Here is a 15,129-nt window from a genome sequence, read left to right as displayed (position 1 = left end):
AGGTACACAGGTGGGGCTCCACAAATATATAAAGAGCAAAAGAAAAGGGCCTTCTAGGTCCTAAATGATCTGAAAGGACGGCCAGTGTAGTCAGCTGGACCAGTCAGCTCCTTTCCTACTGACTCCTGCTGTGAGGCTCTGCCCATGGATGCAGATTTTTGCGTCTGGCCTCTGGATGCTCCCCGGGTCTCCGTCTAGTTCTCTACAGAGGTGGCTGGTCTGGGTGGGGAGGCAGACCTCCATGCGGGTGACTTGTGAATCTGAGAGCCTTGGAGATGCTGCAAGGGCTGCGGTCGGGTCCCTGGGGCCACATCAGAACCTAAGGGGGAAGGGTGCTCTTCTCAGTTCTCAGTCCCTCAGAGGCAACGGCTCAGAATGCGTACAGCCCAAGAGTGGAGAAGCTGGAGAGAAAGTGTGTTTCTTCTGCAAAGCGTGTCCCCCGGGGCTGGCCCACCCCTACTCTGTGATCACCAGCCAGAAGCACATTCTGACCAGACTGTCCTAAAGGGGGGCCCAGGCCTCGGTGAACAGACCACCAAGGGCCTCAGCAGGGCCTCCCCACCCCACCTACCTCACTGGACCGTCCATGGCTTCCTTCCAAAGCCTGGGGCGGGCCCCTGCCCCCGGGCCTTGTGGCTTTGTCTGACCAGCCTGCAATTAGAGAGAACAGGGAGCTCCCCTTCCCAAAACACAGCGGGAAAACGAACACATCTTGTGGGTCAAAGGCAGAAGGGAATCAGAGAGTAAGTGTATGGGATTGAAAAAAGAAAAAAAAGCATTTTTTTCTCATTTCATGCCAAGGTGTTCAGGAGGAAGACAGAGAAAGACAGGAGGTCAAAGGAGGAAGAGATCAGGCGGCATCTGCCAATCCCTGCATTCAGCAGCCAGAGTGGTTTGGAGGTGGTGCAGTTCAGTCTCCCGGGGCCACAATCTGTGGCACCTGGGAGCCCCCATTCACTCAAGGTCCTGAGGGCCGGGCACTGGGCTGGGTATAGGGTGGCCCTGGGGGGAGAGGAAGGGGACTGGGCTCTAGAATTTGAGGGTGATCGGGGGGGCTGGGGTCAGGGCCTCCCAAGTTTGGGGCCAAGCCTCCATCCTGGGAACCCCTCATTATGGGAGGAGCGGGCCTCAGGGTTGTGCCTAAAGCACCTGGGAGAAGATGCCCAGGTTGCTGCAGGAGCAGGCTGGAGCTACCCCCGGGCAGCCTTGGAGCCCACGGTCCCTTTTACTTCTGTCCTGCTTCCATTTCCTGCTATTGCCCGCTGCTCTGGCAGACACACTCCCCTGGAAAGCTGTTTCCAGACTAGAATACTTTATTCAAGAGAATCTGGCTTGGCGGTCAAACAGCCACGCGGGGGCAGCTTGCTCCATGTCCAGCCTGGGGCCACTCTTGGCCTGTGTCCCTGGGAGGGGCAGGATGGTGACGCCTTAGCCGTAAAGAACAATGTCCCAGCACAAGCAGTGGCAAGATGTGAGGCCAGACCTAGGGGACAAGGAGTGGCCAAGGCCCCCAGGCAACCACTGTTCTCCAGAGCTGAACGTTCTGATCTCCAGGGGCAGAGCTGCTGCCTGCTCACCCTCCCAGCAGGGCCACTGGGAGCAAGCTCCCCCACTCCCACCCCGGCCGGGAGCGCCCCCAGCAAGGGCTGCTGGTCCGTGCAGAGCCCAAGGCCGGGGGGCAGGCGGTGGGTCTCCAGTCCTTCCCTCTCCAGCCCCCTGGAGACCCCCAGAGCCTCTGGGGCCTGGCCTGCCCCTCACAAAGCCACACATCTTGCTTCTTCCCAAGCTGAAGCCACATGGGTCTGTCTTCTGTCTTTCTCTCACGTTCTGTTTAAGGCACTGAATTCCTGAGGGTCCTGTCCCTCCCTGCCCCTCCTCTTGGAGGGAGTGAGTCATTCAGCAGGGATACAATTGGCTAATAAATAGAGGGCAGGTGCCAGCAGGGAGGTAACTGAGAGTGTGACGGTAATAAATACACGAGCCGGGTGTGGGGTCTCTCTCCTCCGAGGGGCTGGTTACCTCCGGGGAACAGCATCGCCGCACCTGCCAGAGACCAAACACAGAAAGGGGGTATCAGCCCAGTGTGGAGAGTGGGGTCCCTCCTATGGGAGGGGGGACAAACCCAGAGGGGAAGCTTGGACAGGGAGCACGGGAAGCTTGGACAGGGAGCACGAGAAGCCTGGATCTCTGCTTGCACAAGGCCAAGAAGCAGCTAGGAGCTACCCTTCACCAAGCACGCACCCAGGTGCCCAGCCCCGCGCTAAGCACTCTCTCATTTACCCTTAACAATAGCCCATGAGTAAGGCACTATCATCCTTTTGCAGATGAGGAAACTGAGGCTCAGAGAGGTTAAGAAACTTGCCCAAGGTCACACAGCTAGTCAGAGACGAAGTCTACTTTGAACACAATTTGGCTCCATGCACCAATGCCTTTGCATACTCTGGGACAGCAGTCTTCAAACGAGGATATGGGAACCCCTAGGTGTACATGAAGATTGTCCAAGGTGTATGTACTGATGGTTTTAAAGGAATTCGTTTTCAGCCTTCCCAAGTACTCTGCCTGAAAACTGTCTGCATGAGAGGTCTGCTTCCCCCATCTTCCCCACCTGAGGTCTGCTTCCCACCATCTTGTTCCCAGTTGCCCTTCTCCCTTAGGAAGGAAGGAAGCATCTTGTCCATTCTAAATCCTGTTACAGTAGTTTTCCCCAAGGTAAAAAGGATTCGAGGGGACACTGAATAAAATAACCATCTGAGACATTGTTGTAGGCGTTGAGAAAGGAAATATGGTGACTGGCTGGGTAACCAAGCGTGTTGCAAGTGGGGTGGTTTCCAAGTCTGCTTTCAACAAAATTGAAGAACAGCTTAACCGAATTGTCAGTTAATCTGTCATGAGAAGTAATTTTCGCAGCAGATCACCTTGAGGTTTTTGGCAAACAACTTGGAAGGAGTTCAAGTGATTGAGTGACATCCAGTCCCATTTACGTGTTTATGTGAACATGGTTTTTCAGTCTTTTCATCTATAAAAAACGATGCACAGGAATGGAATTACTATTGAATCCTGCCTCAGTCTGGCAGGAGGTAACATTCGTTACTGAGTTCATTAACTAATTGGAAAGAAATAGCTGCATCCATCTCATTGAGATGCATTCCCAGTAAGATTGATTGTACTTTTGCGTTTAGCATCTAGTAAAATATGATGTATTTGTGCTGTTTTGATCAATTGTTACTACTAATAATTATTGTGATAATTCATTCCAAGAGAAAATTTAATTTCGAGTTTTCTGCTCACAGGAAATTTAAAATAATTCAAACTTATATACCATTGTTGTGGCAGATAAATATGACAAGGTGATACATAAAAGACGTTTGAATATTTAAAAAATACTACATTAGGCTGAAATTCTGTGGGGAAAGTAAAATGGAAAGACAAGTTCAAGGAAAAAAGAAGCAATGGAAATATTCAACTATTAAAGGAGAGTGTTTTTTGTTGCTGTTGTTGTTGCCGTTGTTCATGTTTTTAAGAGTGGATGATGGTGAGTATTAAATTAGGATGGCTTATTCCACGGGATACATTTGGAGAGTGATATAATGGCTTTATATTAAAATATTAATATTCATGATAGGCCAGAAGTTACATCCTTTGCAACTATTTACAATTTTGATGAAAAAGTTCAATGTCAACTTAAAAGTGAACAAGGGAGCGCATGAGTTTTTGAATTTCTTTCAAGAGATTCCCGAATGAGACGTTTGAAGACTGCTGCCCTAGCAGATAGAGGACAGGACCCTTTCCATCTGGGGCTGCCCAGCTGGGGAGCCCCTCACTGACTTCACTGTCAGCTCCTCCCCCAGTCGCTGCTTGGGCCCAGAGGAGAAATTAGGGCCACGTGCCTGCAGGGGACCCACCCAGAATCCTCCCCAGCATTCCTATCTTCACAGAGTGGGGTGGAGGTCTCCGCTCGTGCAGGGGTGGGCTCATGGGGTAGGACTTGGTCAGCCCCAGTCCCATGGCATGAAATGATTTCCTGAGTCCTGTTGCTGGAAGGAGACAGGCCCTGAAGGAGAACCGTGGTGTGACTGAGTTACTGTGCATGTGGAATACTTTATTTTCACTCTTTACTCTCACAGATTTGGGTTTTCCCTTCTCTAATCCTGCTCTCCCAGCACTCAGGCTTGGACTCCAGCCTAGTCCTCCAGATGTGAAGCCAAATGGGCAGGTAACAAGGAGAGGGAAAGGGAAGCGAGTGGACCCCAAGGCTCCCTGGGAGGGTGGAAGAAATATTGGTCTGGGAGCCGGTGAGGGGCTACACCTTCCCCCGGGCCACCAGGAGGTAGCCCTGGCTGAGTTTTTGGACATTTTAGCACTAGAATGTAAGCCCTGTAAGAGCAGGAATCTTGTTGGTTTGCCCACTGACGTACCTGGCACACAGTAAGTGCTTAGTAAATGTAGACTGACTGAATGCTTGGTGGACCCCCCTGACCCCTCATTCTACACACAGAGAAAAACTTGGCTCAGAGAGGTGACGTGACCTGCTCAAGGCCACACAGAGACTTAGAGCTGAGCCAGGACGAGAAGCAAGGCTTCCTGGTTCTTGCCCTGGTTCACCTGAGGCTTCCTAGGCCCTAGAATCTCTAGGTTGTGGCCCCCGACCACTGGCTTTGTCCCTCCCCGACCACTGACCCTGCTGGCAGGGCTGGGCTCCCCTCTGGCCCAGCCTCCTTGCCATCCCTGGGCCCCCCGCGCACTCACAGGTGGCAGTCTGTGTGTCTCTGCTTCTCTCTCTTCCTCTTCCCCCTGCCCTTGGGTCTCCTCCTGTAATAAGCCAAAAGCGTCAGGACAGAGTGGCTGGGGGCCCCCATGCTAGGACAGGGGCTGGCAGGCCTGAGAACAGCCCGGTGCCCCAGCCAGGCTGCTTACCTTTCTGGCTTCATCTTCTCCCGCAGAGGCCTGGGAAAACAGAGAGGAGCAGGGGAGAATCAGGAAAGCAGTAAGCGGGGGCTCCCTGCCCGCCTAAGCCCCCCTCGGACATCACTGGCGTTGGTCCTGTAGTTGGCGCTGAAGCCACTAGGGGGTAGCATGGAGCTAGTTAGGGAGAGATGCCCAGAGGCCTGGGGGCTTCCGCTCCCACGCTAGCCTCTGGTGACCCCACCAAGAGAGGTGTGAATGCCCTCTTGGGGGTCCTCTCCACACCCTCTGCTCTCCTCTGCCTCTTGGCATCAAATCTGGGGAATGAGTCTGCTCTCTGCTGCCTTTCTCTGTTCACTTCCTTCCCTCACACCTGCCCTTCCTCCCAGGGTGCCCTCTGGGAGTTTCCTCGCTGACAGTGAATGAGGGGCAAGGCCACCTGTCAGATGGACATCGTGCCACCCCCCACCCTGGGGATGTGTGACGGTGTAGGCAACAGCAGGGGGCCAGGGTGAAGGGTGGGGTGAGGGGAGCTGATTGAAAGCCCCCCAGTCACCAGGCTTGTCCTGGCTCTGCCTCCGGAGGCTGTGGCTGTTGACCCAGAAGAGAGAAGAAAGGTGGCCCTGTTGCCCAGCCCTCTGGAAGGGGACAGGGCCTCAGTCTCCCCTGGGAGCCAGAGTGGGGGCATGGGGCAGCGCGGTGACAGCAAGCTTTGAGGTCCGGGAAGGCTCCCTAGGCTGGCCATCTCCCTTGGGAGCCAGGGCAGCGTACCAGCGCCTCCTGGGACTGCCTGCTCGTGTCTCTGCCATCTGGGACCAGTCAGAGACACTCTTGGACCCTCAGTCTTCTCATCTGCCTGCCCCAACAGAGAGGCTGTGAGGGCAAAGGTGATGTGGAAGGTGAAAGGTCACTCTCAAGCACTGTGCCCGTGAGGGTTTGTTACTGAACTGTTGTTATATGGCCAAGCCCTGGCAAGGGGGGACAGGAGGAAACAGATTGGGGCAGGGCCTCTAACAGTGGTACAGGTCCAAGAGGGGTGGCCAGAGCCCAGGACACTAGGAAGGACCAAGCCCAGGGCAGTACTGGGGCTCCTGGAGAGTGTGGTAACGGCCACGAGAGGTAGCAAGAAAAAGGGCAAGCTTAGGGGTTAGACAGGCTGGGGTCCACTCACTAGCTGTGGCAAATCACGTAACCATAGCAAGCCTCAGTTTCCTCATCCGTAAAATGGGATGACAATGGTACCTATCTCCTAGGGTTGTTAGGCGAGCTGGGACTTGGTCTATCTTGCTCACCACTGTATCCCAAGTATCTGGGACAGTGCCTAGCATACAGTTGGTGCTCAATGGATGTTTATTGAATAAATGAGAAAACACAGTCAGGTGCCTAGTGCGCGGCGAGGCACAGAGGAGATGCACCATAAATGGTGGTCCTCCCCCTCTTCCTGCCCCAGGACAGGGCTCAGGACCTCTTGCCTGGTGCCTTCGTCTATGGCCCAGGGGTACCAGGAGAGCACCTAAGCCCATTTCTCTCTTCCCTGAGCCTGGTTGGCAGTGCCAGGCCTGCTGCTCCTGGTAACTAATGCTCAGAGTGCCCTGGGCACCAGCAGCAAGATGTGCTGGTGACAGGCTCTGCCAGGTGGGGGAGCGACTTTAAAGAAAGCTCCTTCCCTCTGCCCCTTCCCTCCCACCAGGGCTTGTCCGTCTCTGCGCGCCTCAGCCAGTTGACCCCTCCCGTGGGCACCAGCCTGGCCTATAACTAAGTCCAGTCACTTCTTCCACGGCCGTGGCAGCTGCCTCCCAGTTTGAGGAGGGAGATGGCGTGCCCTGAGCCTGGCAAGTTTGGGAGAGACCCTGGCTCCCTCCATCCCTGTGGTTTCTCAGCAGCTGTGCTCCAGCTGCTGGGGCCAGCTCCCTGGGCAAAACCGGCTGATGGGGAGACACAAGCAGCCGCCACTGGTCGCCGATTTCCCTGGTCTCCCTCAACTAGGAAGCAGGGAAGGGCAGCCCCTGGCTGAAGCTGCCAGGCTCGTGGGGGCTGTCCCTGCCACACCCGAGGACCCACCTGCACTCGCAGCGCACATGCTGAGAGAACGTCAGCTCCACGTAGGAGGGCCGGTCCCCGGAGCGGATCTTCAGGAGCTGCGGGGAGAGGAAGGTTGGGTGACTGGATTGGGGGTGGCCTGTGGGTTTCCAATACTCCCTCCAGCCTTCCCTTGGATGAGGACCAGGCTCCCTACTTCCCACCAGCCTTTGGACTACACACCCTAATTCCGCTTTGAGTGTGGGGCAAATAGCCCTCCCGCCTCCATGTGGAGCTGAGGGAGGCCCCTGTCCCTCCCGTCCCAGGGCCACCAGCATAGCAATAGTGTAGGAAGGGGGCCCCTGCTCTGGAGGCAGCGAGATCTATGTTCAAAGCTTGGCTCTTGGGCTTCCCTGGTGGCGCAGTGGTTGAGAATCTGCCTGCCAATGCAGGGGACACGGGTTCGAGCCCTGGTCTGGGAAGATCCCACATGCCGCGGAGCAACTGGGCCCGTGAGCCACAACTACTGAGCCTGAGCGTCTGGAGCCTCTGCTCCGCAACAAGAGAGGCCGCGATAGTGACAGGCCCGCGCACCGCGATGAAGAGTGGCTCCCACTCGCCGCAACTGGAGAAAGCCCTCACACAGAAACGAAGACCCAACACAGCCAGAAATAAACATAATAAATAAATAATAAAAATTTAAAAAAAAAAAAAAAAAAAAAAAAAAAAAAGCTTGGCTCTTCCACCTGCTGAGCAAGTGAAATAACATCTCTGAACCTCAAGTTCCTCATCTGTGAAATGGGAATATCACTTGGCTCCAAGGATTGAATGTTGAGGTAACATTTCTGAAGCACCTAGCATAGTGCTTGGCATTATTCAACTAGTGCTCAAAAAACCATTGTGGGTGCGAGTGTGTAAGAAAGCTCAGGGCACCAAATTCTCCTGGTATAAACAGGGACATCTTGAATCCGAACAGATTTCTTTTCCAACCTCAACCAGATATCCTGGGTCCTGGGGCAGGGCTAAGCCAGAGGCTGAGAAAGCTGGTAAGAGAGGAGGTGAGGGGGCTCAAAGCTGGGGCAGGGGTTCAGGAAGGAGGGGCACTGTGGCAAGAGGATGGGCCTGGGCATAAGTTCCGGTCCTGTGACCCTGGCCTGCCCTCCTTCCCTCTCCAGGTCCCCACTCGGGGGCAGGGTCTGTGGCCCTCTGAGCAGCGCGTGGACAGAGGGGCAGGCCCGGACACGCGGAGGAGAGCCTCCTTACCTGCATGGTGACGTTGACCGTCTCCACTGGCACACAGTGCAGGTTCTCATCGCCACAGCAGCCCGTGCAGCGCAGCAGGGAGACGCAGGACGGGCTGAACATGTGCTCCACCTCGCTGGGGTACTCGGACACGATGTCCACCAGCCTCTCCAGGGCCCGGCAGTAGCTTCTGCCCCACACTTCCTGGAAGGGCACCACTGCGAGGAGGCACAGACAGGTGCGTCAGGCCAGGAGGGGCCTGCTCCTTGAAGCCCAGGCCCTGCAGGTCCTCCCAGGTTCAGCCCACACCGCCTCCTCCAGGAAGCCCCCAGCCTATGTGAGCTCCCCCTGCTCTGAACTCCTGATGTGATCCCTCTGGGATGACAGCTGGACCTCCAACTCGTCTGCCGGATGGAAATCCCAGTGGAACGGAATTTCTCAGTGTCTTGAGCTCTCAGCTCTATTCTCAACTCAGGGACCCGCATCTGCCTGGGTGCCTTGAAGCTTCAAGGAGTGTGCTCTGGCAGCTCCCCAGGCCCTCTGGATCTTTCTTAGCCCTGACCTGGTGCTTCCTCAGTCTTGGGGAATCGGCAGAAAACAGTCAGTTCTGCAAGTTCTGCGAGATTGGCTTGCAGAGTCCCACAGGGAGGGTTAGCCTTCCCCTTAGTCCTTGTTTCCTGCCCCACTCTGGGCCAGCTCCTCTGCCTGGTGGCCAAGACTGCAGCCAGCAACGTGCCCCATCCCCGTGCTCCATTTCGGTCAGGCCACCCTCGTGAGAGCTCGGGGCCGCATCACCCGAATTCCCACTTAAGGTCCATGCTCCTTGCCCCCTTCTCGTTTCTAACCAAATAAAGCCCACTACCCACTTCCCCAGGCCCGCCTCCCTTCCTCCTCTCCGAAGCCTTCTCCTACTTGTCCAGCATGAACAGATGTTCCTTTTTTGAGCATAACTCAGCCCCAAGGGCTTGCCTTATCTCCGTCACTGGTGGCTCTTATCTTTTTTACAAGCAAGTTGAGGCTCCTTGAAGACACGGACCCAAGCACCCAGTAAACACAGGCTAAGTAATTACTGATTGATTAGATGATAGTTCGCTGAAGATTATCAGGGACATCCCTGACCCCCACGATGTCCTGGTGGTCTTGACCAGGATCTTCTGGGGGCTGATCTGGAGTCTCTCAAAAGACGTTGCTCCTTCAGGGGAGGGCCTGGGGCCTGGCCCCAAACAGAGGCTCACAGGAAGTGAGTAGCCAGAGCCAGGAGACCTGGCTCCTAGTCCTGGCCCTACACTGGCTGTGTGACCTTGGGGAGGTCACTTCACCTTTCTGGGTATATCAGTTTCCTCAGCTGGGGAAAAAGAAGAAGGTTGGGAATAGATGGTTGCTAAGGACTCTCCCAGCTCTGACAGGCAGTCTGTGATTCTGTGCACACAACCCAGCCCAGCTGTGAGACCGTGAGCAGAGACACATCTCCAGTCCTGGGTCATCCTGCCCTGTACCTGATGGTCGTCCTCAGCTGGTGGGGGAGGACAGGGAAGCTGGGCCACCTGGGGACCCTGCAGCCTCTGCCCTAGAGCAATGGCCTCTCCTAGCAGCCTCTCACTACCTTCCATGTCCCTTCCTAGGAGGCAGAAGGGGCTGAAGTCCATTCTACTGAGCCTACGAGGACGTGAGTCTCAGGGTAATCTCAGAGGAAAAATAAACTTCAGCCCTAGCAGAGGCCCTCGGGAAAGGCTGCAAGCTGGTGGAAAATACCCAAGAGGCAGTGTGTCCACGTGGAGCTGGCTGAGGCGGCAACAGAGCAATAAACTGTGCTTATCTGGGCGTCTGCTGCTCCATTCTGCCCTGTCTGCTTAGGGGGCACTAGGGCTGGGCCCAGGGATGGGAGGGAGACCAGAGACCTCCCTGATCCTACCTCTCCAGGCCACTGGGTCACTCTCCCTGGACCCAAGTGGGAAACAAGGCCCTCTCCTCCAGGCAGCCCAAAGCCCCAGGGAAGCCAGCCTTTGCAGGGAGAGGTCAGAGGAGCACCTCCCTATTGTAACTCTGTGAGTGCATGTTTAGTCTAAAATCTTCATAAGCACTACACAACTCTGAACATTTAATCTCTGCCTTGGAAAACATAAATAACAGCAGAGGGATAGCCAGCTGCCAAAGTGCCACAGAAGGTTCAGGGTCCTGCCCCGGGACCAGCCATCAGGGAGGGGGAGAGCAGCAGAGAAGGGGCACCCCGTCCCCCTACCATCCCGCAAGCAAACTCCACCCAGCTGGGCCATGGGGCCACCGCCAGGTTAAGCAGAGCCGCAGGGAGGCAGAAGGGATTTCCTTTCCCCTCACCCACCATGCAGACTGCGGCAACAGGACCCAGGCTCCAGGGCCCTGAAGCCCACCGCTTTCTGGGCCTCATGGCGGACGGTGTGGGAGAGGGCTGAGAAGGAGGTGGGCTGGGCCTGGCTTACCTGGCAGCCACCAGGAAAGGGGGCAGCTCATTCCTGGGGCTGCTGTCGGGGCTTGTGGGAGAAACAAAGGGGGCTGGGCGAGGGGCTGGCTGAGGGAGTGCTGTGACCGCTCCCAGCTGTGGGCTGAGCCCCTCAGCAAAGAGCTCTGCTCAGCGGCTCCTGAGAGCACTTCCTTTGGCCCCAGACCTGCTCAGAGGCCGGGGTGGGGGGAGAGGAACGGGAGGCTGTGGCCGAGGCAGGCGCCTGGCCGCTCCCGGGGCCAAAAGTGGGCTCTCGGCTCTCTTGCCAGCCCTTGGGCGAGCCTCCCGTCTGGCTCCAGCTGCCTACCACCCAGGACAGAGGAGACCCCAGATGGGAAGTGTTTCATCCTGAGAGCAAGCTCCTGGGGGGGCCACTGGGAGGGTGGGGGGACCGGGCTGGGCAGAGCCACTGGCCACCAGCCCGAGCCCAGCAGGTATCCTCTTGGTGGTCACCGGCGGGGCACACACCCAGCCTGCGGCAGGGGACACCCTGCTCAACGCCTGCTCAGCTGTGAGCCGTGGGGAGGCTCGGTGCCACGCGCCCCAGCTCTGCCACATGTACTGAAGCGTGTCCAAGGCTTTAGGTGATCCCAAGGGCCTCTCTGAGCCTCAGAGCCTTCATCTATAAAACGTGGAGAATACGAGTGCCTTCCTAGTTCACAGCTTGTGGTCAGCACAGAGTTATAGTAAATGCCTGATAATATTACCATGAATAGTAATAGTAAAAAATCAACGTCTGTGGCTGCAAAGCACAGACCATTCTGTCTCTTGTCTGGTGTTAGGAGGGGATGGCATTTGCAGGATTTTGATAACTGGGGTCCAAAGCTCTTTCCCTGGTCATGATACAGGCTCCCTAGTTGATCAGGATGACAGGTGAGCTGCCCTAATGGATCGACACTTCCCGGGTCCCTCCTCACCCGGGTCCCTGGGCGATATATACTCCTGTGTCTCCTCCATGGAGTCAGAGAATCCTACAATCTGAGAAAAAGAACCTTAGATATCATGTAGTTTAATGCTCCCATTTTATAGATGATGAAACTGAGGCTCAGACTTCTTTGATAGCTGTTATCTGAAATATACTAAAAGCATCAAAAAGGCCATGGGGTGGAGATAGGTGATGGGTCTCTCTCCAAATCCCAGAGAGCATAATATTGTGCCAATCCCAGAGGGCAAGCAGGGGGAGGGAGAGGATATCAATGAAATCGATGTCTGCTACCACCCCCACCTTCTCAGTGCCCAAGGGGCCTGGGACTCAGCCGTCAGAGCATGGCCAGGCCCAGGAGAGGCTGGCTACGAGGCAGTAGAGGGAGGGTGTTCCCGGCTCACAGAGGTCACCACGCGTGTGCGTGTGCACGTCCCTACATGCTCCCTTTCTTCCGTGGGAAGTGGTGTGTGGCCTGGCTGCACGTCTCGGAGAGGCAGGGAGGGAGGAGCAAGGCAGGGGGCCTGGCATGGGCCTCCTGCCTTCTGCACGTATGTCTCTTTGGCAAATTGTCTCTCCCTTTGAAGATTCCCTCTTGATGCAACCCTGGGTGGGGAGTGGAGGGGCCAGGGAAGGCACAACTCATTCTGTCTGTTTATAATCAATGGAAAGGCCTCGTCAGATCCCTGAAGCTCCTCCAGGGCTGGCTGCTGGGAAGGTCCTCGTGCCCCTCCCTGGTCCTCCTGACTGCTGGCCTACTGCATCCAGCTCATAGACCCCCAGTCTGGCCCTTGGCACTCATTGCCTGCACTGCCCTCCAAGACCCCATCTGCCCCCTTACATCATGCTGGGAAGGGGCTCTGATGAACACCAACCTGACGAATCCTGGGTAGACGGGCCCCAGCCCTGCTCTCTGTGTGCCGGGTGACCCTGGCCCAGGAAGACACCTCTCTAGGCCTCTGGGTCACAATGAGGGGATCTCTCAGGCCCTGTCAACTCTGTCGGCCAGGGCATCAGCCAGCTTGCAGACTCTCCCCAACTTAGTATCAGCCTGCACCCACCTTTCATGCCAACCCTTCCCATCCTCTGCAGAGGCCCAGGAGGTGAGGACTGGGCGAGCCACGCACCCGCCCCTCCAGCCCCGCCCCCGCCCCCTGGGCCCAGGCAGCTTACCTTCCACCTCTGAGGAGCCGTTCGCAGCAGACAAGGCCCACTGCTGTGGACAGAAAGGTGCAGAGATGAGGGGACCACCTTGGGCCTCTGTGCTCTGGGGCCCAGTGTGTCGGTAAGATCACAGAGGCCCCTCTGACTCTGAGCTCCTTCCCACCCGCTGCACACACGCTGCCCTGTCTCAGAGCTGGCTCCTTCCAGGTGCAACGAAAAACTCAGGGGACCCTGGGTGGGCCCCACGTGGGCCCCACCCCCTCTCTGGCCTCAGTTTCCTCATTTGGAAAGGGTGGGAGGCTGGAAGCTTTTGGAGACCCTTTGTCTGCTCTGTCCCAAAGATCTGGCGATCCTTTGGGGTCTCCCTTCTACCCAGCCCCCGGGCAGCCCTGCTGGGCCCTGTGCAGCTCGCCTTGGCTGGGTGCCAGAGCCCAGGGGCAGGCGATCAGCTGGTGAGAGCCGAGGCGCTGGAGCGGGTAGCGCCAGGAGCCGGTGCTGCCGGTAAAGTGACACCTCTGACCAGCCCTGCAGCAGGCAAGCGGGCGGCGGGTGGTATGGCCCTTCCGCCCCGTGGAACTGCCCAGCCCACCCACTTCTGGGCTGGGGCTCGGGACTCCCAGGGCAGTGGGACAGCACAGTGGGAAGGGAGTTCATTGGCTTTGTCAGGATTTCACTGCCCAAGCTGGCTCACAGCCAGACTCACCCAGCTCCTGGGAAAAGGGCCCTGCTCACTTCCCCAGGCCCTGCACTCAGGACCTCCGGCTGCCCATCCGGGAAAGAGGGCACAGTGGGACCCTTGTCTTGCCCCCAGCCCACCCAGGAGCCCTGGGCTCAGCCTGGAGCCTCGGGAGGGCCCAGCCTCCCCACCAATAGTCTTTTCAGCCGGCTTTCCCTCCACCAGGCCAGGTCAGAGGTCCTGGGGACGCCTGCCTGGTCACAGGGCCTCGACCCTGACCACAAGGCCAGGGACCCGCCTGGGATTAGTGGAGAGATGCTTTTAGCAAAGCCACCAGGGCTCCAGGGGCCAGACAGGAAACCTCCCTCCCTTCCCTGTGGCTTCCCTGCCCCCGCCAAGACAGACCCCGGAGCTGAGGTCTGGGACAGCCCAGCCTGTGGACTCCTCCCAGACGACGTGGTCCAGCCTGGCTCCTGGGAAGTGTGTGGACATCCTTGGAGGTGCTGCTCCCGGGAGTGGGTCTGTGATTTCAGAGCCCCCTGTTCCCAGTGCTGGGGGTGGGAAGATCAGGGAAGCCAGGCTGGGGGGTGGGGGGTCTTACCTGGGGGGGCACAGCAGGCAGCGCCAGCCCAGCCAGGAGCTGCAGGAAGCAAGTGAACAGCCTCATGGCAGGCATCTTCTCAGACGTACCAAGCCAGGGGGCTCCAAGGGAAAACCACCATGCTCGTACCCGGGGGGAGCCCCTGGCACAGGAGGACAGGAGCTGAATGGGGGGCTGCGTGCCCCCCTCACTGCTGCCCCGAGGTCCCTGTCGGTGGCCCGAGCATCCTCTGGAAGCCCTGGGGATTCTGGAGCCCGCAGGTAAGGCTGCGGCTGGGGAACCTGGTGCGGAGGGCCCGGCAGGGCCGGGCGGCGTGGGGCAGGCGGGTCCCTGAGGAGGGTCCGTCGGGCGCCCAGCGCGACCCCAGGTCCTCTCGTGGCTGGCGAGTGAAGATGCAGTTTCTTCCTCAGACAGCAGCTCCCTTCTGGGACTGAAGCTTGTCGGCCGCTGGGTTTCAGGGGCCGCGAGTGGGGGCGGGGCTGCAGGCCCGCCCCGCCCACCGCCGACGAGGCTCCAGACCCGAGTCCTAGGGAGCGGCCGGGCGCCGAGCGGGGCCAGAGGCCGGCCGGGCGGCGCGGACCTGAGCGAGCTCGGCCGGCAGTGCGTGGAAGGGGCCCTCCCGACGCGGGCTTCACCGCCCGGCGGAGCCCAGCCCGCAGCTTCTCCCGGGACGCTCGGAGCCTGCTGCCCGGGGCGCCGGCTGAGCCAGGCAGCACCCAGTGCTGGCCCAGGATAGGGGCCCCCACCTTGGCTCCCGCTCTTCCAGGCCGGCCACCTTGGGCGGGGACAGCCAGGTGTGGAGCCCAACGCCTGCGAACAAGGCTCCTGACGTTAGGCCTCTGCAGAGATGCAGCTCCAGACCCCCAGGAAGGCAGCGATTTGGTCTGGTACTTCACAGTGCCACCTTATGCCATCCCCATAATCCTCAAGGGTGAAAGAATTATCAGCCCTATTCTATAGATGAAGAAACTGAGGTTCCAAGAGTGCCCCTCCCTGTATATGTTGTACATACATACATATGTACTCCTGAAAAGTGTGTGTGTGTGTGTGTGTGTGTGTGTGTGTGTTTAACTTACAGAGACAAAACCCATGCCATGTGGCTGTGTCTTCAGCCCATGCACCATCCT

General features: G+C 57.6%; 1 protein-coding gene across 5 annotated transcripts; it reads right to left on the bottom strand.

Moving 5' to 3' along the window:
- Window positions 1-1,295: 1,295 nt before the first annotated feature.
- Window positions 1,296-14,476, bottom strand: PGF (placental growth factor). 5 transcript variants are annotated; one of them, XM_082386313.1, is made up of 8 exons: window positions 14,003-14,476; window positions 12,735-12,774; window positions 8,185-8,381; window positions 6,964-7,040; window positions 4,915-4,944; window positions 4,747-4,809; window positions 3,903-4,051; window positions 1,296-2,043 (listed from the first exon to the last, which is right to left on the bottom strand). In XM_082386313.1, the coding sequence occupies exons 1-8, from the start codon at window positions 14,075-14,077 to the stop codon at window positions 1,916-1,918; spliced, it is 759 nt and encodes a 252-aa protein (XP_082242439.1). In that variant the 5' UTR covers window positions 14,078-14,476; the 3' UTR covers window positions 1,296-1,915. The 5 variants fall into 5 exon arrangements, with proteins under 5 accessions (XP_082242439.1, XP_082242438.1, XP_082242441.1 ...); XM_082386312.1 differs by having other exon boundaries at window positions 12,735-12,777; window positions 14,003-14,475; XM_082386315.1 differs by lacking the exon at window positions 3,903-4,051.
- Between the last annotated feature and the right edge of the window lie 653 nt (window positions 14,477-15,129).

This window comes from Balaenoptera borealis (genome assembly GCF_965194805.1).
Source record: "Balaenoptera borealis genome assembly, chromosome: 3".
In the NCBI taxonomy this organism is placed as follows: Eukaryota; Metazoa; Chordata; class Mammalia; order Artiodactyla; family Balaenopteridae; genus Balaenoptera; species Balaenoptera borealis.
This window is presented reverse-complemented; position numbering and strand designations above follow the sequence as displayed.